This window comes from Gobius niger (genome assembly GCF_951799975.1).
Source record: "Gobius niger genome assembly, chromosome: 19".
Classification (NCBI taxonomy): domain Eukaryota; kingdom Metazoa; phylum Chordata; class Actinopteri; order Gobiiformes; family Gobiidae; genus Gobius; species Gobius niger.
In genome coordinates, this window is record NC_136870.1 from 1,476,377 (window position 1) to 1,497,665 (window position 21,289).

General features: G+C 43.4%; 1 protein-coding gene across 1 annotated transcript in view; it reads left to right on the forward strand.

The window, feature by feature from the left end:
- LOC306978287 (uncharacterized protein) overlaps nucleotides 1–2,585 on the forward strand; it is a gene marked incomplete at both ends in the record, with an annotated part of 236,313 nt that extends 233,728 nt beyond the window's left edge. The window contains 3 exons of the mRNA XM_079576810.1: nucleotides 565–649; nucleotides 791–1,831; nucleotides 2,577–2,585. Of these exons, the coding sequence (XP_079432936.1) occupies nucleotides 565–649; nucleotides 791–1,831; nucleotides 2,577–2,585 (1,135 nt within the window). The remainder of the gene's footprint in view (nucleotides 1–564; nucleotides 650–790; nucleotides 1,832–2,576) is intronic.
- Nucleotides 2,586–21,289: the final 18,704 nt, after the last annotated feature.

A 21,289-nucleotide genomic window follows, 5' to 3' on the forward strand; every position in this document is an offset into this window, starting at 1 on the left:
GCGACGTCGTAACCCACATAACCTCCCGTTCCAATTACGAGGCGAGCGGAAAGGTCCACGGCGGTGTGGGGCGCAATTACAAGCGCAATTCATGAGAGAATCAAAAGAAAGTTCCAAAAACCCCCGAAAGGCTGATGGAGAAAAATCAACCGCAGACTGTTCTATGTGAGAGGAAGTTCTGTTTTTTGCTGCGTAGAGAGGTTCTCACAGGACGCCAGGTTTTGCAATGCGGCAAATCCAGCTGCGGAGCTTTTTAAAACAGCCGAGAGGTGGAACAGCAACTACACCAAGAAGCAACACACGATACGTCAGTGTTGAGATGTTTAGCCAGGGAGTGGCCCACACGGTGATGGAGGAGGTGAGGATGAACCACATGGTGATGGAGGTGAGGATGGACCACATGGTGATGGAGGAGGAGAGGATGAACCACATGGTGATGGAGGTGAGGATGGACCACATGGTGATGGAGGAGGTGAGGATGGACCACATGGTGATGGAGGTGAGGATGGACCACACGGTGATGGAGGAGGTGAGGATGGACCACATGGTGATGGAGGATGTAAGGATGGACCACACGGTGATGGAGGAGGTGAGGATGGACCACACGGTGATGGAGGAGGTGAGGATGGACCACATGGTGATGGAGGATGTAAGGATGGACCACACGGTGATGGAGGAGGAGAGGATGGACCACATGGTGATGGAGGAGAGGATGGACCACACGGTGATGGAGGAGGAGAGGATGGACCACATGGTGATGGAGGAGAGGATGGACCACACGGTGATGGAGGAGGTGAGGATGGACCACACGGTGATGGAGGAGGAGAGGATGGACCACATGGTGATGGAGGAGGAGAGGATGGACCACATGGTGATGGAGGAGGTGAGGATGGACCACATGGTGATGGAGGAGGAGAGGATGGACCACATGGTGATGGAGGAGGTGAGGATGGACCACACGGTGATAGAGGAGGAGAGGATGGACCACACGGTGATGGAGGAGGAGAGGATGGACCACATGGTGATGGAGGAGGTGAGGATGGACCACACGGTGATGGAGGAGGAGAGGATGGACCACACGGTGATGGAGGAGGTGAGGATGGACCACATGGTGATGGAGGTGAGGATGGACCACACGGTGATGGAGGAGGAGAGGATGGACCACACGGTGATGGAGGAGGTGAGGATGGACCACATGGTGATGGAGGAGGAGAGGATGGACCACATGGTGATGGAGGAGGTGAGGATGGACCACACGGTGATGGAGGAGGAGAGGATGGACCACACGGTGATGGAGGAGGAGAGGATGGACCACACGGTGATGGAGGAGGAGAGGATGGACCACATGGTGATGGAGGAGGAGAGGATGGACCACATGGTGATGGAGGAGGTGAGGATGGACCACATGGTGATGGAGGAGGAGAGGATGGACCACATGGTGATGGAGGAGGTGAGGATGGACCACACGGTGATAGAGGAGGAGAGGATGGACCACACGGTGATGGAGGAGGAGAGGATGGACCACATGGTGATGGAGGAGGTGAGGATGGACCACACGGTGATGGAGGAGGAGAGGATGGACCACACGGTGATGGAGGAGGAGAGGATGGACCACAAGGTGATGGAGGAGGAGAGGACGGACCACACGGTGATGGAGGAGGAGAGGATGGACCACACGGTGATGGAGGAGGTGAGGATGGACCACATGGTGATGGAGGTGAGGATGGACCACACGGTGATGGAGGAGAGGATGGACCACATGATGATGGAGGAGGAGAGGATGGACCACACGGTGATGGAGGAGGTGAGGATGGACCACATGGTGATGGAGGTGAGGATGGACCACACGGTGATGGAGGAGGAGAGGATGGACCACACGGTGATGGAGGAGGTGAGGATGGACCACATGGTGATGGAGGTGAGGATGGACCACACGGTGATGGAGGAGGAGAGGATGGACCACACGGTGATGGAGGAGGTGAGGATGGACCACATGGTGATGGAGGAGAGGATGGACCACACGGTGATGGAGGAGAGGATGGACCACATGGTGATGGAGGTGAGGATGGACCACATGGTGATGGAGGTGAGGATGGACCACATGGTGATGGAGGAGGTGATTTCAGCAAACTGAGGACAAATAGAGCAAGTTTTGAACAAAAAAAAATGTGGTAAATTTTTGCCCAAACTGCTGCTAAATACTGTATGTTTTCATTGTGGTATTTCTGATTAACTTTTGATGCCAGTTTCAATATAATGCTTTTTAATGTCATTTAAGGCCTTGATGAGGCACAATTCCTTTAATGACTTCATAAGCAGGAAAGGGACAAAGTGATTTTCAGCAGAAACACAAACACAGCATCAACATCAGCTCAACACTCATTAGGAGGAACACACTGGTGTGAGGCCACAGTGTCCGTCACGAGTGCCACAACTATAGCCATTGGCCAGATGTTTGACCACAGTCTTTTTAAAAGGTCCAGGTGACTATATGGTTCTTATGGTGAGGGGGATCCTGTTCCAGGTCCTGGTGAATTCACAAACCTTTTTTTTAAATATTTTGTATTGCCTTGTAGAAAACCTAAAGATATCCCAAATTGTAACAAATATAACAAAATACAAGCATACATTTAAACCTGGCTCTGTCCATTATAAAGATTGTGCCTCTAAAAGTATATCTAATTTTGGCAATTTTTTTGCATATTTGTATCAGTAACGTACAGTAAAAGTTTAGAATTGATACCTACAGGAGAGGGGGTGGGTTATGACCACAAAATCAGCATGAATAAAAAGAGCATGTTATCAAGCTTTTATGGACAGAGGCCACTTGGAGCAGGTGAGTTCATTACCGTGTCCACAATGTGCAGGACGTGTGCGTGTGGATTAGCATTCATCAATGTGCGTGCGAGTCAGCGGGATTTAAACGAACGCTTCTCCTCTAATACGACGCTGATTAATGCAAAGGAAAAGCTAGTTAATGTTTGCGCTCGGGAGCACACCATTATGAGCCTCTTCTGTCCGCCGTCAGTTAGTTCATATTTACTCTAACTTCTTATCAAACACTTTTCAGAGTAATTGATTTGGGTGTGCAGTGCACTGTGCACATCCGGAGTGAGGATGGAGGAGTGGGCGGGAGCGAAGGCTGCTGGGAGACACACCGCTGGATGAATCTTATGAGTTGTCCTGGAATAAAGAGCCAAAACTCATGTACCCGGAGCGGAGCGGCCCCGTTAAAGAGCTGTAGTCTTATATAGTGGCTACAACATTGAAGAAGACAACAGTAGTAGAAATATTGTTATTATTCAAGGTTTACAGTTTAAAAGTCTTGCAACATTTTATAGTTATAGTGTGCTGCGAGGTGAAGGAGGTGCAGCGCAGGTGTCCTTCTGTGGTACAAAGTTCACTACTGAGAGTGTGGCACATCTAGCGATGGGAATGCAACGATGCCGGACCGGCAAAACGGGATCACTTAGAATAGCTTTAAGGTTACAGTGTAGCAGCAGAATAATTATAATTTATGGTGCTTACAATGAGTTTGGAGATTAAACAAAGATAATAAGGTAAAGTCCCAGTTGTCCCAGGTGCCAAATAAAGTACTAATGCTATGGCACATAACTACAAGAGCGCACACACACGGTCATGTACTGCTATCTTAATGAGGACACTCATAGACATAATGTATTACCCAGACCCTAACCCTGAACCCTAATCTTAATGCTAACCCTAAAACCACATCTTGACCCTCAAACAGTCATTCAAATAAGTGAGGACCACCCAAAATGTCCTCACTTTCCAAAAATGTCCTCACTCTGCTGGTTAAAAACTCAAACTGGTCCTCACAATGTCGTGAGTCCAAGAACACACACACACACACACACACACACACACACACACACACACACACACACACACACACACACACACACACACACACACACACACACACACACACACACACACACAAAAGCATTGAACATGCTTTGGTCTGTACATTCATCAATTTTTCTAAGTGGGCTTTGTTCACAACAGCATTTGGATCGTCCATAATTTGCGATGTTTGTTGGCTAATGCTAACGGCTATATGAAAAATACATTGAGCAGGCTAATGCTAACAGACTCTATAAAGTCTACCAGACAAGCCGACTTCACTAACTGTCCGCATATGTTAGGATCGAATGCTGCTACTCCTTTTTATTCGGCCCTTCCACCGGTGGTGCATTCACTGACACTTGAATTTTCCACACTAAACCAAAATGAACAAAATCACGAACCACTCGCAGAAAAGTTGCCATGCGCAAAGCTGTGACTAGCCCGTATGGTTATTTAAAAATTCCAGACATGTAGGAGAAGTTTATGTATTCTTCTCTGACATTTTCCATTTTTTTGAGTCTAAAAAGTTGTCAGAGAAAATGAGGATATCTGGTTAACTTTACCTGCCAGCTACAAACTGGAAGTGTTTTGGAATGGAGGCAGTTTGAGTCCTGTGAGGTCTTTGAAGGATGAAACAAGATTCTCACAGCACTACAGCGTGGTCGTAGCTTATGCCATGCAGATGTGTTAATATTCATATCCATTGTTCTCCCCATTGAGACACATATTGCCGTCGACGTTCCTGGCACTCCCGAAAGCCTGTTCCACATTCCCGCCGCCTCCCGCTGATGTCAGCTCCCCGCGCCCACTGACACACTCCACTGACGACCAAATCACACCATGAACTGAAAAATTGCTTTTGGTTCGGGGAGAGGTATGCAGAGTTAGCGCGCGATGGGGCCTCCTCCATGTTTTATTCAAGCCCCAGTCCAAATTGGCTTTGCGATATGACGGCTCGTGTTTGTTTACAAGTCTTTGTCGATTTGTGGAGCGAGTGGCAGGAGCATGTCAGCGCGCCACGCTTTCGAGGCAGCTCAAAGGACTCTGACAAGAATTTGGATCGGACTCAAACGAGCAAGTTAAGACGCCGGCATCCTGCAAGACAAAGCCGAGTAAACTGAGTTTGACTGCAGACACACCTGTGGTTTGGAGGGATTTGCAAAACAGTTCATTTTTTTAATCCATTTTGAATGTAATTCAACATAGATGATATTGTCTAATAACCTATAGTGGTTTTCAAATAGCTCATGTACCAGTGGTGGCACTTGGGCTTCTTTACATGGTGGTCAGGGTCATTATGCTAGAATAGGTACTTGTTTGTTTTTTCTAGTAGTGGAACACATTTGGTTTTGTCCCCCTTTGGTGCATCGTTAACTCAGACATGTGAGGGAAAAACACTGTGCATCTAATTACAAAGCATTTGTATCAATTTCATGAACTCTCAGGCAAGTTTCTAGCATTTCTGTCAAATCTAGTGACCCTGCAAGTAATAAACCGATCCCTGTGTAAAAGCGGGATATTACAATTATGTTTCAAAAGTTAGGAATGGGTTTGGACCACAACTAACATATTCGTTACATATAATTAATACATATAATTGACCTTCTGTAAAGTAGGCCTAAGAATAATTATTCTAAAGTCTCAGGAACTAAACCAAGTCTGGCAGGATTACGGTTGGACCAATGACACGCTGTGTTTCAGGTCCACTCTCCTCAGTGTGCAATCTTAAAGGAACAGACTACAGTTTTTCCATACTGTGATATGTTCTTGCCTGAGCTTAGACGAGTTGATGCGTACCTGTCTGGTCTTTGTGAGTGCACTCAGTCATGCACAAAGACCAAAGATGTTGTTGTTGAAGTTCGAAGCGACCACGCTCTTCCACAGGCACAAAGACCAGACAGGTACGTATCAACTCGTCTAAGCTGAGGCAAGAACAGATCATAGCATGTCAAACGGTGGCCTGTTCCTTTAAGGCCCATGCACACCAACATGATGTTTTGTCTGAATAGCAGCAGCATTTGTAGGTCTATGGAGCTCGGTGACGCTAGTTTTATGTACCTGCGTTTGTCTCCCTGTCGCCGTACTAAGAGCACTGTGATTGGCCGAGCGTTATCTTCTGGTCAGCGAATCAGCTGGATTGTGGAGGGACCAGTTTGTTTTGTTAGAACTCATTGGGCTCACTCTGACTCATCATTTTTGATGCTTGAGGGTCAACCAGTCGGAAATAAGGTCTGGACATCTTTGTGACAGAAAAATAAATAAAAGGCAATGGAACTGGAGGCACACTGGCCTTTCGCTTTGACAAAGAAGAAAACATTTGTCCTGGAATGCAGTGCACATTTTATTTCAATTCAATTCATCTTTTTTATTTGAGCATCTGAGCTCCACAAAGTTCTTCATAGAAACAGAGTTCAGCAGAGTAATTCAGCAAAAGAAAGATACATGCGTAGGTGAATAACCAAATAGATAAATAAATAACGTGGATATGATGCTCAAAAGGAGTCGGCAGAAGCTTCAGCTTGTTAGAGCCTCCCCCCTTTCGTACTTAAGAAATAGATACATTCATTAACTATGCACAAAGAAGATATGACATAAAGTCATTTTATCATATTCCAGTGACTTTACAATCATCAATATTTATGTTACAACATTCTGCTGGTTCCAAGACAGGGAAAGAAAACTCAATAATTACAAATACCCATCACTGCCAATAACAACGAGTCACCAATCTTTTAAGTTGAACATTTGTTCCTTGTTGTTTTTTGTTTTTTAGTTAAGTACTTTTAATGGACACAATATTATTGATTATATTATTTACGACCACATTATATGATTGATTAATAAATGTAATTTATTTTATATTTTATGCTATTATATAATTATTGGTTAATTTATTATACTATTATTTTATTATTATTGTTGCTATTAATTGATAATCAGTCACTTCATTGTCACCATCTACAGCAGACTATGTGACAGTGAGAGCCCTATTCTGTGAGGTGCATTAAAAAGCAGAGTGTGGGTCAGCTGGGAGGGGGCAGTGACCCCCAGTCAACCGGCCCAACCCTGCTTCCCATGGCGAGTTTAATGAGCCCATTGGGAGGAGGGGGGGGGGGGGGGGGGTCCATGTCTCGCCTGCCCGGATCCTTTGTATAGTTGAGGAGCAGTGATGGTGACGACAAGCAGACACAATATTGAGTTACTTGAGGTTTGTCTTTGTTACACTTGGTTTAGTTCTAACACATCAGAAAAAGTATTGGTGATAAACGATCGAAGTAGATGTAACAGCGATCTGCATTTGTACTATCGCCAAATATAGCCATATATATATCTATATAGCTTTGACTTCAGATTCACATATCTGATACAAAACAGAGATATGTGAATAAGACAAAACAAACAGTTATATACACTATATACATACATATACATCAGTGGATACAATCTCTTTTTTTTTTTTTTTTTCCTCCTCTGCAAAACTAGTTTGTCAGTTACAGTACTACAACATAGATAGTTTACTGCAGTTGTTTCCATTTCCACACTCAAGGACATTCCTCCGTCCGCAATAAGAACAAGAACGAAGTGTCTTTGGGCTCTCACGTTTCATACTTCAAAAGACGTCTCGCTGTCGAACTTCTCTTAAGCCCCGCCCTCCACAGCCCCAACAACTGTTGCAATGAATGAGACTAATGTTTTCAGCCTGGACAGCGGGGGATATTGGGGTGAGGCTTTGCAAAGACCAGCATCACCAGGTCCAGAGTCTAAACCGGACTCCACTGTTTCTCTGTGCATGCACATGCACATGCACATGCACATGCACAGCAACACCATTTCAGTGTCACTCCACAGTACACCCGACATCCATGTGGAGCACAGCTCACAAACCTTTCCTCATGGACAAAGAATAAATAATGGATTATACGTAAAAAAAGATTAGGCTGACACACAATGGAAAAATCTGCATGAGTGTCGTGTACGGAGAGGCTTCTGTAATGTGAAGCATTTACAATACATGTTATAAAAGTTACGGGTATTATGTTGCTTCATTTGGTGGGAGAGGTGCTGCATTTTGGCATGTTTTGGATTCAGTTAAAAAACTGTTTATATATCCACTTCTTTGCGTTCAATGTTTTGTAAAAAACAAGCTCCATAAATGGAGTGCTGGTGAGCCGGTTGGCGAGGGATTGCCCTCGCTATTGCCTCCGTGTACACCTACAGCCTGGGATATAACATGTATTTCATGTAGTAGGCTAGGGGGTCATTCACAACACAGCCTTCGCAGCCCTGCCGAATTAGTTCTGCTCACCCTCAGCTGAATAACCTGCACGGACTGCTGAACAGGAGCTGCAGAACAAAATGACCTCATTTGAAGGATGAATAGCCTTTAGGATTGTCAAGTCCTATTGTCAAATGAGCTTCAAATGAACATAACGAGATTGTTGCCTCCTTCCACAAAACCAAGACCCTGTCCATGATCGGGTCATAGCTAGTGCTATGGCGGTCCCCATATAGAGCATAAGGCAGCCCGAGTTCAGTTGTAGTCATAGCGCCTCTTCTAAACCACTAAGAGCACATCTCACAGGCATTCCCTTCAAAACAAAAAGTTTCGCCTTGAGATGAGAGCCCCCGTAAAGCTGCCGTTGCACTTAAGGAGACACATTCAAATAAATAAGACCTTTACCATATCCAAAGATGAGCAAAAAAGCAGAGGGAAAGTGTTTTGGGGGTAGCCTGTTTCCATGGCAACTCTGCACTTTAAACATCTTTATCGAGGCACATTGATAAAAGCGCCCGAGGCTTTCTGCAGATTTTATTGAATTACTACAGTGTGTATGAGGAGTTTGTTATGCGCGTGACGTGGAGCGCCCGGGCTAAGATAAAAATACTCTTGGAATATTGAAAATGGCTGTGATGCACGGCCCGGCGGAGAATCGAGATAAAAACAGGCCGCTGGCACTCTGATCTGATAAAGGGAGACTCTGTAATAAAGCTATGGGGGTTTAGAGATACTGTCAACTGTATGGATAACCCCAGGTAGGATTTTAATGAGGAAATAACATGATAACATGGTTTAAGTGCCCATGTAATGCAAAACGTGCTTCTTCTTCTTCTGTTTTATTTCGCCACAGCTGCAAAGCATTCTTCACCATCGGCTCCTCCAACCGACCACTCAGGCAGACAGGTCAGGCGCAGTGTCTTGCTATCCTGGTTATGACAGTGTCTGGATAAATATCCTGGACTTGGGGTTGGCTGCGTAACACTTTAGCAATGCAGTGAGCACATGGCCTCGCCGGACATTTCTCTAAACACAGGGATAAGAACCATAGAAATGACAAAAGGAGAGGAAGTTCCATCCAGAGCATGCGTTCAGTTAGCAAACAGGCTCGTCCGGAAGACCTTTCAGAGTCCGTTAGCATAAGCCACCAAACATCACAAATTATGAACGATCCAGATGTTTTCAGCTGTTGGTCCACCCATCCACCACATTTAGGTGACGTCAAAGCCTCGTTACAAGTAGTTCATGTATAATGACAAATAAAGCAACAAGCAAACAAACAAACACATCTAATGCACGTACAGACCTTTCGAGATTTTACTTGAGATACAAATTAGCGTCTAAAAGTGGCCTCTGAACTTAATGCTATCTCAAATTCAGTCAAGTTTCTGTTTTTCTGCGGGTCGGATACACATCCTAAGGCCACTAAACATCAGCTACAGTTTAAAATGTTAAGATAAAGAAACCACAGACATGATGTAAATCCCATGAAAAGGTCTTAACATTCATTTGTGTGGGGATGGAACGTTCAATTTAAATCTGTAGGAATTTGTAGGAACTTTTTTCAACATAAAAAAATGTAACAAATTACTTACAAATACAAAATTATACAAAGGGTGTTATATGGTTTTCAATTCAAGGCCATTTGTTCATAAGCAGGTCAGTGTTGCTCCATGTGATACACTTCTTTCAGTTTATTTTCCCAGTGGGCTATAGTGGGGGGCTGAGGTTTGAGCCAAGAGACCATGATTCATTTCTTTGCAATTAAGAGTCGTATTTCTAGTTGGGAAATGTTACAATTTGATCTGAGGTTGCTCAGGAATATTCCCAATATTATGACATTCAGTTCCAATGGAATTTCAACACCGAAACAATTTTTGATTTCAATGTATTTATTTATTTTTCTTTCCTATAATTCATTATTGCTGGTCTCCCACCTGACCACAGCCCCTCCAACGTTGGTCTGAAGTTCTTCCAAACTTGGATGTGACAAAGGGAGTTCTAAAAAAGAATCTAATTTTAGTTTAGGACTGGACTATCTGTTATGTCCCTCCTGATTTCTGTGATTTCTGATAAGAACTATCGGGTACTTTATTTTACACTACCCTTGATACATTGTTCCTACCAAATTTACCACAATGTAATGTACTATGCAACAATGTCAGACTGTAGAGCTCAGCCCCAGCGTTTTGAATTGTAAAAAAACACAGTGCAGGTTTGTGCACAGTCCCTCAGTGACGGTTTAGTCCAAAAGAACTGACAGACACTGAAATACCATGAAGCGAAGCAGTGTTGTTTTGTAAAGTCCCAGTTAATACCTGGATACTGGAGTGCATGTAAACACACAGACAAATCACAAAAGGCCTTGAGCAACAGCAAAACCATAGTAAGATTGTGTATCATGTGCAGCATGTCGGCGGCAAATGACTGGGAGAGTTTAGTGGAACGTCGGACAGGGAAAGAGAGCCGTCTTTGTTGCGCCGCACACACACCTGCCCCGCCGTCGCTCAGCCTGAATGGGGAATCGATAGAGGGACGGCGCTTCTGCCGCGCTCAAATAGAAAGGAGCGCATTGATTTTGTGCTGCGAGTTTGACAGAGCGATGTACATTAGAGACAGCCGGGACCAGGCAGACAGGGAAGAAAGGCGGAAGGAACTAAGGGGAACGTAATTACCAGGGTGTGCGCGGGAGTGTGCCGGTTTCTATGTAGAACTGTGCACTATCGGACACACTTGAAGGTTCACAATTACAGTGGAGCAGTGGTAAAAACTCAACTTGGAAAAATGATCTAGGGACTTGGAGCGGCGAATATACTAGCACATGCAGCCATGGTCAAAGTACTTCATTTCAGTCTAGCTTGTGTTAAAGAACAGGTACTTTTAAAAGTTCTAAATCAAACTTGTGCTTTTATAGAAGATTTAAGGCCCTATATCCTGCAAAATCGACTTTTTGGAGCTTTTAGCCGTGTTGTTGTGCTATTTCCTTATCATGGTTTTTGGCTTCATTCACGCATTTCTCGGCAATCCTCCTGAATCCTTCTGCTCCGCCCTCTCCTGGTGAACCACTGAGTTGTGAGTTGTGAGTTTGTATGTCATATAACCAACGCAAGTCCCCAATGAGGCCAGGACAGAGCGGTGAGTCAAAACGTGTGTTAGCGTGCTTGTTAGCTTGTGTGTTAGCGTGTTTGTTAGCTTGTGTGTTAGCCATTTATGAAGCTGTGTTGCAGATGTCAACTCCTTATAACTGCATCGTGAAGTAACTTAACTTTTTGCTGTGATATTTATATATCTTACTGCTAATGTTGCATGGGCGGATTAGCTTGGAGAGAGGGGGCGGAGTTAACTGAATGGAAGCGTTGTGTCTTCCGGGTTTGAAAAATACCCCCAGAAAATACTTTAAAATAGAAATAATAACAGAAAAAATAGAACTCGGCTGGTGAACATGGGTCTGTAGATACTCTCTGTCACTGATACAGGAGAACATGGGTCTGTAGATACTCTCTGTCACTGATACAGGTGAGTCTGTAGATACTCTCTGTCACTGATACAGGAGAACATGGGTCTGTAGATACTCTCTGTCACTGATACAGGAGAACATGGGCCTGTAGATACTCTCTGTCACTGATACAGGAGAACATGGGCCTGTAGATACTCTCTGTCACTGATACAGGTGGGTCTGTAGATACTCTCTGTCACTGATACAGGAGAACATGGGCCTGTAGATACTCTCTGTCACTGATACAGGTGGGTCTGTAGATACTCTCTGTCACTGATACAGGAGAACATGGGCCTGTAGATACTCTCTGTCACTGATACAGGTGAGTCTGTAGATACTCTCTGTCACTGATACAGGAGAACATGGGTCTGTAGATACTCTCTGTCACTGATACAGGAGAACATGGGTCTGTAGATACTCTCTGTCACTGATACAGGTGAACATGGGTCTGTAGATACTCTCTGTCACTGATACAGGTGAACATGGGCCTGTAGATACTCTCTGTCACTGATACAGGAGAACATGGGCCTGTAGATACTCTCTGTCACTGATACAGGAGAACATGGGTCTGTAGATACTCTCTGTCACTGATACAGGAGAACATGGGTCTGTAGATACTCTCTGTCACTGATACAGGTGAACATGAGTCTGTAGATACTCTCTGTCACTGATACAGGAGAACATGGGCCTGTAGATACTCTCTGTCACTGATACAGGAGAACATGGGCCTGTAGATACTCTCTGTCACTGATACAGGAGAACATGGGCCTGTAGATACTCTCTGTCACTGATACAGGAGAACATGGGCCTGTAGATACTCTCTGTCACTGATACAGGTGAACATGGGCCTGTAGATACTCTCTGTCACTGATACAGGTGAGTCTGTAGATACTCTCTGTCACTGATACAGGAGAACATGGGTCTGTAGATACTCTCTGTCACTGATACAGGAGAACATGGGCCTGTAGATACTCTCTGTCACTGATACAGGAGAACATGGGCCTGTAGATACTCTCTGTCACTGATACAGGAGAACATGGGTCTGTAGATACTCTCTGTCACTGATACAGGAGAGTCTGTAGATACTCTCTGTCACTGATACAGGAGAACATGGGTCTGTAGATACTCTCTGTCACTGATACAGGTGAACATGGGTCTGTAGATACTCTCTGTCACTGATACAGGAGAACATGGGTCTGTAGATACTCTCTGTCACTGATACAGGAGAACATGGGTCTGTAGATACTCTCTGTCACTGATACAGGAGAACATGGGTCTGTAGATACTCTCTGTCACTGATACAGGAGAACATGGGTCTGTAGATACTCTCTGTCACTGATACAGGAGAACATGGGTCTGTAGATACTCTCTGTCACTGATACAGGAGAACATGGGTCTGTAGATACTCTCTGTCACTGATACAGGAGAACATGGGCCTGTAGATACTCTCTGTCACTGATACAGGTGAGTCTGTAGATACTCTCTGTCACTGATACAGGTGAACATGGGCCTGTAGATACTCTCTGTCACTGATACAGGAGAACATGGGCCTGTAGATACTCTCTGTCACTGATACAGGAGAACATGGGCCTGTAGATACTCTCTGTCACTGATACAGGTGAACATGGGTCTGTAGATACTCTCTGTCACTGCATCCAACAGATCAGTTTGTGGATGGAAAACAACTTTCTCCAGCTAAATGCAGACAAAACTGAGATCATTGTTTTTGTCCCACAGACACAAAGACAAAGTGTTGTCAGTCACCTTGAGTCTCTCTCTCTAAAAGCAAAAAATCAGGTTAGAAATCTAGGAGTGATCATGGACTCAGACCTGAACTTAAACAGCCACATCAACGCAATAACATCAGCAGCTTTTTACCATCTGAAAAACATTGCTAAGATCAGAGGAATAGTGTCAAAACCAGACTTAGAGAGACTTATCCATGCATTTGTCTCCAGCAGGTTAGATACTGTAACGGCTGCTCACTGTCAGAGCTGCAGAACATCCAGAACGCTGCTGCTCGAGTCCTGACAAGAACCAGGAAATACGACCATATTAGTCCAGTGCTCCGGTCTCTGCACTGGCTTCCTGTCACTCAGAGAATAGACTTTAAAACAGCTTTGCTCGTGTACAAGTCTTTTCATGGTTTAGCTCCAAAGTACATCTCTGACATGTTACAGCCGTATGAACCATCTCGGGCCCTGAGAACTTCAGGGAGGGGCCTCCTGGTGGTTCCCAGAGTCAGGACTAAACACGGTGAGGCTGCATTTCAGCTTCATGCAGCTAAAATCTCGAACAGTCTTCACGAGGATGTGAGACAAGCCTCAACTCTGACAATGTTCAAATCCAGGCTGAAAACAGTTCTTTTTACCGTTGCATATGACTGAAAGTATTTTATCTACACCCCTGCCTTTACTGTAATTGATTCATTTTATGTTGATGTTTTTATTGATTCTATTTGCTTTCTTGTATTTATGCAACTGTGAAGCACTTTGAATTGCCTTGTGTATGAATTGTGCTCTACAAATAAACCTGCCTTGCCTTACTCCATAGAGATACAATATATGATATACATGCCTATAGTTTACTTTGGAATGGCTAAAATAGCATGATGCATATCCTTTAAAGTATTTACTGTAGAAAGGCGGGGATTGGGAGCTGCTGCTTAGAGATGACTCAAAGATGCGCAAGTGGGTCAATGAGGCAACAACATTGTAACTTGGGCTAAAGCTCTAAAAAAGAAAGTGCAAATTACTAGTTTTGTCACACAGTTATTATTGAGCACTTTATTTTGTACAATGTTCAATTCACAGAAAAGGTGAAGCTAGACAAAAAAAAGACAGAAAATCCAGTTGTTTGCTCGGCTTTTTTTCTGTTTAAGGTTAGGCTCTCAGTAAACAGCCGTAAATCACTTCTCAAAACTTTAGCTGAGTTGAAAGTTTGAAATGCAGCAGAGTAAAATGGATAACTTCACCTGAATTCGTCGTAGCATCGTATCTGGGAGTTGAAGGCGTTGGAGGATCCTTCGCTGTCATCATGACTCACGTTAATGCTAATTTCAAGGACTTTGACCCCTCTCAAAAAGTCGAGATTTCCACTGCTTTTCATTTCCTGATTCAATATGTCGTGACACATCATGGTGTCATGCTTTATGCAAACTAAAGTGTCTTCTGGCGGCGCTGTCCTTGAAATACCAAAGAACCATGCAGTATATTTGTTACATTACAGCGGAGAAAGCATTCCATTCAATGGTAATTGCTTTCTCTTTTGCTATTTTTTACCCCTTAACAGCTATTCATTCCATTATATGATCGCATACCACTGACAAGTGACATTTGCTTCACCGAATAGCACATTCTACAGCTTCCAATTCATTTTATTCAGATAGTTTTAATTAATAGTCAACTCAACCGCTCAGTCTTTGATTTCTTCTTTTTTTTAGCGTGCCTTATTGATGGGGGCATTAATTTTGCAAGCGCCAGTGCCGGCGTGATTTGCGTTGGGTAATCAAAGCAAAATAAATTAGATTAGCTTTGAGGATGATTTGCGAGTGGAGATGATCAATGCCCGCATCCCAAGGCACGAATACGGATCTGGCGGTAGTATTTCTGCTGGGGGGGGGGGCGGGGGGGGAGGAGGCCTTGACACCGCTTGGAGCCGGGGGGCAGGGCAGACTAATGTGTTTGACATTTATCGACCGATGATAGCAGGGTCAGGAAATCGAGGCGGCGGCCAGGGCCCTGATGTGTGTGAGAGCACAAGCTGAAAGTCTTATGGAGGGGGGCGGCAGAAAGGGGGGAGAATACATTACTATTAGGGCTTTCCAAACCACAGAGACACACAGGTTTGGTCATTTTTGAATAACATTGTCTGAGTTTAGGGTATATTTTGGCTACATGCAACATATGGGGGGATTATGGAAATGAAATCAAAATCGCAATATTGATTTTTGGCTAAATCGTTCAGCCATAATTACTATGACGGCTGTTCTGGAAAAAAACAAAGTCGTTTGAGTTGTGGATGAAAAGGAGGAGACTCACCCAAATTCACAGAATCTGCCCAGGTGACCCTCTCAGATTTGGATGAAACGTTTTTTTTAGTTCCTCCAAGTTTTAGTCAAATCCAAAAGTGTACAATCTAGAGCATTTCTGATGATTGTTGTTGTGGAACTATGTTCAGTAGACATGTTACATACCGAATTGTAGCCCTGTACATGATTCCACTGCTGAGCTACAGCTCTTTAAAAGTGCTCACAAACGCAAAAGCACCCGGGAGCAGAAAAGGTGGTTGCGACTCCCTGTTTTATAAATGATCTCAAAAACTCAAAATAATAAGTTTCATCCAAATCTGAGAGGATCACCTGGGAGGCTTTGGGTGGAAGGTCTTTGCCTGGAGCTCCCCCTGCAGGAAGAGTATGGAGACATTGTTGTTATGTCATCTGTAGTACATGTATGCATTTCCAACATTTGTGAGTCATTGTTCATATGCTAAAAATGCACAGTATGAAATATGACATGTGCAAGTTTTGTCAAAATGTATACTTAATTGGTAACATACAGCTAGAATTGTGATCTAAGTGTTTAAAAGCTCTGTTTTAAAAGGCATTCATAGCCTAAACACTATTATTGTATTTTCTTTTCCATGGTTTTCTACCTGCTGCTGCTGTAAAGTACTACTGCTAACTCCTGCTCTCTAAAGCAAAACAACAAAGTCTAAAAAACAAAAAGACATAATGAAGCTGAGTTGAGCCTCTGTCCTCCATCTACTTCTGTTTTTTTTTTTCAAGTTCAGCCCACACTGGCTTACATAAAACTTGACACCCGAAACTGCAACACTGCTCCAGGTTTGCTTATGACCAGGGAATGAAGTCACATCATTGTTTGATGCTCAAAAAAAGCCGATGTGGTAAGATATGTCTGATTTAAGAAGTAGTTAATGCGCCTGAATCTAAATTCATTTATCATGAAATCATCTATTTAACGGGCATAAACTAATCTATAACTGAACCCATGCTTTAACACAGTTTTTATTTCACATCAATCAGCCTTATATTTTTGGTTTTAGATATAAATTTAGGATGCATAATGAAGAGAAGAGGCGATAAAACAGTGCGGGGTTACGGACTCGGTTACGACGCAATGATGGCCTTTTTTACAAAGTACTTCCTCTGGCCTGATCCTCTGAATCTGCCCGCAGTTTTAAAGCAAAAGTTTGAAGTTTTAAAGTTTAGTCTTTAGACTCGCCAGGAGTCTGTGTCTCCTCTGAGCAGCTACAGACGGTGGAAGAACAGGGGCGGAGCTGACACGAGCAGCAGAGGGCCCCCACAGGGAAACACTAACACTTTTATCATTGTAAGGCTAATTTTAACAGCATATTTTTGCTGTACACATTTTTATCTGATTAATCAAACATTTCCTGAGGAGGACCGGCTGTTACTCTCACTTTCATATATCGATCTAATGTAGCGTTCTGAGTCTTCTAGATTAGAGTTCCACCACCTCCCAGAATCCAGTTTAATCACTGGTCGTAAGTCATTATAACTGCTCCCAAAGTTTCTTGTTTGTACAGATAAAGCCACGCTCCAACTGATGTTTTTGTCGTTATTTATTTCATCACAGCCTTTTTCTTTTTGCTGGACCGTCGACCAACCACCGTGAAAAACTATGAGCAAAAACAATATATTTGTCAATAAAACTCAACTTAAAAGTAAAATAAAACATCCACATCCATCACAATACAAATACATACTGTGTGCGCCTTCTCCACTAACATTTAGGAGGTTAAAGTCCATTTTCAGTCCCTTTTTTCTTTCCATATCCATAAATCTGACCAAAAGGCAACATTTGTCCACATTGTTCTCATCACGGCTCACAAAACGTCATCGTTGTTCCTTCAGTAATGTGTATTCTAGCGTGCACGTCTACTGGGTAGTGAGAAAAGCGAGTACTTTGACCAAGCCGTGCTGAATAGAAGAGTGCTATGTGGAACCATGGCTCAGTTGACCCACACAAAAGTGCGTTAGTCCCAAACAATATTTCCTGGAATAGGAGGGGCATCATTGAAGAAGGGGGGGATAAGTCATACCATTTTTTTTTTTTGCAGACAGATGGCAGCAGAAATTAAAATGTTTTTGAAGGTGCAAATGTAAAGCGAGTTCCTCATCGATCTCATAAAGTTGAATTGAGACAGTTGAGTAATTAGATTCATTGTTCCTCAACTTCCCACCATCCAAAGCAATGCATATGTTCGACTAATGTGACCATAGAGTAAATGTCACAGTGAATATTAGTGTCTGAATGTCATCCAAGCAACCAAACAGCTATTGTACTGGTTGTAAAGAAAGGCTCCGTAGAGGCAGCCACCTCCAATGGGAGTAGATATAATAAATGTTATGACACGGTTACACCCGGGCTCGGTAACCTTTAGCTGATGCCACCCAAATGTCAACATATGCGCATCTGAATAGGGTACAAGCAAATCATGCTTTTACCATCGCTATGACAGAATACTGTTACATACCATACTGTACAGCCATTAGTGCAGTCACTTTGGAATGCAGTCACTTTTTAATGGTAGTCGAATATCCGGGATCTCTTCATACCAAAAAGCCATTCAACCAACTGGATACACTTTGTTTGTTTTTTATGCCGAAAAATGCCAATAATGTCCCATATTTTCGCCGACAAAATCTGAATAATGGATCAAGCCAGGTTTAAATGAATGGTTTTATTTTGTTGACATGAGTTACAGAGACTTTTTCAGAGGGGATTTCTGATGTCTCATTTAGTTTTAAAATAAGCTGTTAATGGTGGACAAATCTGTAAAAATGTTTGTAAATGTTTTTTAACAAAAATTCTAAATGCAATAAATCAGATGCGGAATTAGATATTAAAGGTTAAGCGGAGGATGTTCTATTTCCGGGTGGATCATCAAGACGATTGGTCGTCCTAATTGTCAATCATTCTGGTGATTTGCCTACGTAAGGCCGTCGTGCGCGCTCGCCCCTTGTTCATTTCTGCACATGCGCACTTTCAGTCCTATGTGAGTTACGCTGTTAGCCATTCATTGCTGCTGCAGAACTCACCGAGTCGTTTGAAAATGGCAGAGGGGCAAGAGAAAAAGTGTCTTCGAAGTGTATGAGAAGAAGAGAAAGGCTTCAGAAGAGTGAAACAAGACGTGGAGAGGGCGGTTCTTTCCTAAAATTCGGGAAATTGTTTTTTAAATATTGTTCTGTCCTAAGCTAGAAAATTTGAAGTCGGCTAGTTAGGTTAGTAGGGAATTACACTTTACCACATAAATCTATTGTGAATTATATGTTTTTGTGAAGATTAGTTGTTGTTTTTTCTTTTTCTCATTTCCAGGTGAGAGTTTACACTGCGTTCCAAATTATTATGCAAATTGTATTTCAGTGTCAAAAAGGTAAAAAAACAAAAAACATCTTTTTCAATGAGACTCATGGATGGTTTTGTGTCTCAGGCTCTTTGAATCACTGACATTAATCTCAGACGCCTGGGATGATTAGTTTTCAGGTTAAGCCCAGTTAAGGGAAAAACTACGGAAAAAGGACGTCCCACATTATTAAGCAGATCATCATTTTCAAGCAATATGGGAAAGGAAAAGGATCTCTCTGCTGATGAAAAGTGTGAAATAGTTAAATGAGATATGAAAACCTTCGACACTTATATTAATGAAAGATGAATCATAATCATCGTACTATCCTAACAAGGCTGTGACGTCAGTAAGGAGGGGGCGGAGTCGTGTTTTGGGCCAGAATCATGGTGAGAGAGCTGGTCGGTGAAAATGACCTTTGAAAAATATGTGGAGTTTCTGACTGACCACTGTCTTCTATGCTACAAAAAGAAGAGCCGTGCTTTCCCGAAGAAGATCATCTTCATCATGACAACGCACCATGTCCTGCTGTAAAGAAAACCTCTGCATCACTGGCTGCTATGGGCATAAAAGGAGAGAAACTCATGATGTGGACTTTTCATATTTTATGTTTGTGCGTATTTGACCCTGTTGTGACCCACTGGCTGTATGAGTGGTCAGCATGGCGCCTTTACTTTCCATCACAATGGTCTCCACAATGCTCCAGGATCAATTGTTTTGTAGGTTTTTGGGTGAGGGGGTCCGTCAGCAGTGAAAACCTTCCAAACAATTGATCTTGGAGCGTCCAAAAGTCCACTGTGGTACTCAATTTAATTTCTTGTCGTACAGTAGACTTCATTTGGCATCATAGATCTACAATTGTGAAAAAAAGAGATGTCCCGCGTTCTCCTTCAGCACGAACCAGGAAGTCAGAGGCTAAACTAGCACAGTGTTAGCATTGGCAGACTCCAGTGAGCAATCAGGCAAGGCCGTGGGAACCCAGGGTGCTGAGGGTGCTGCAGCAGCCCCTGGTGGATAGTTTGTGCATATTTCCTCAACATCAACAAAGAGGAAATATGCACAGATAAAACGTTTTGGGGGCAATCCTGTCCCTCTGCACCCCTAATGCCCACATCTTCCCACAGGTTGTATTGTGTGAAATAAAAACATTTTCGTTAAGTGTGGTGGGGATTTACTTTGAAAATCCGGAAGTTGTTGCCATTGTCTCTCCTGTCTGGTGCGATCTGAACTGTGGAGCTTGATCTGGCCGGCGATGATGGACCTAAAAGCAGTTTGTTGGTCTGTATTTTTGTCGGGGAGGGACGGAGAGGCGAGCGGAGGGGAATGTTTCTTAAATTCAAACGCATTTACTGTGGAGGTCGGGACCGAGTGCCACAGGGTGAACATGGAGAATGTGGAATCTGGTGGTAACAAAAATATATTAGCACGGCTCTGCAACCGGGATATGTGGGAGTTAGAAAAGCATTTGGGAAACAGCTGAGAGAATTTACTCAACTCCACTTTCACGGTTGAAAACGGACTAATTCAGGTAGTGCAGCTTTAAGTAAAAGTCTAAAGTGTTGAAAATAAGGATTCATTGGGAACATTGAAACCTCTCTCAAGCACTGCAGAATGAGCACTGTGAATCTTGATTATTTTTTTACAATGTGCAGCACAAATTTCATCAGAAAAAACACACATGTATGTTGATATGCCATATGCTGGCAGTGAATAACGCTCCGCTGTGTCAGACTCCATGCATCACACCCTATAGACGTCAATCACTGCCAGTGCTCCACGTCGGCCCCGCTGTTTGTGCGCGACTCAAAGCGGAGCGAGATGAAGCGCCTTGTCAGCAACACCACTGAAAGTGTAGTGTTATTTACAATCCAATGTGACAGAGCTGACAGCCCGTGACGCGCCGCGTCTCTATAGGAGTGATAAGAGCCACTGTACGTATTAGAAAGTTGTCACACATGTTTTTAAATGTTGCCTGTCTTCCTTACATACTATGAAGCATTTGGCTGGTTTGGACAGTGGGATGTTTCAGGATTTTTTAGGATTTGATAAAGAACTGAATCGAGATGTTAATGTTTTGCTCTTGATAAAGTCACATCAATTCCCTTCTCTATTGACTTTGCATCAGTGGGCAAGGACATTGCTGTAGTACCACCCCCTTGTGGCCTGGGGCGACTCCAAGAGACACTTTCTAAAAAATGCTATGACCCATATGACAACGCTGGTGACATATTTTTAACCACGTTGGTTTTTGTGTATCA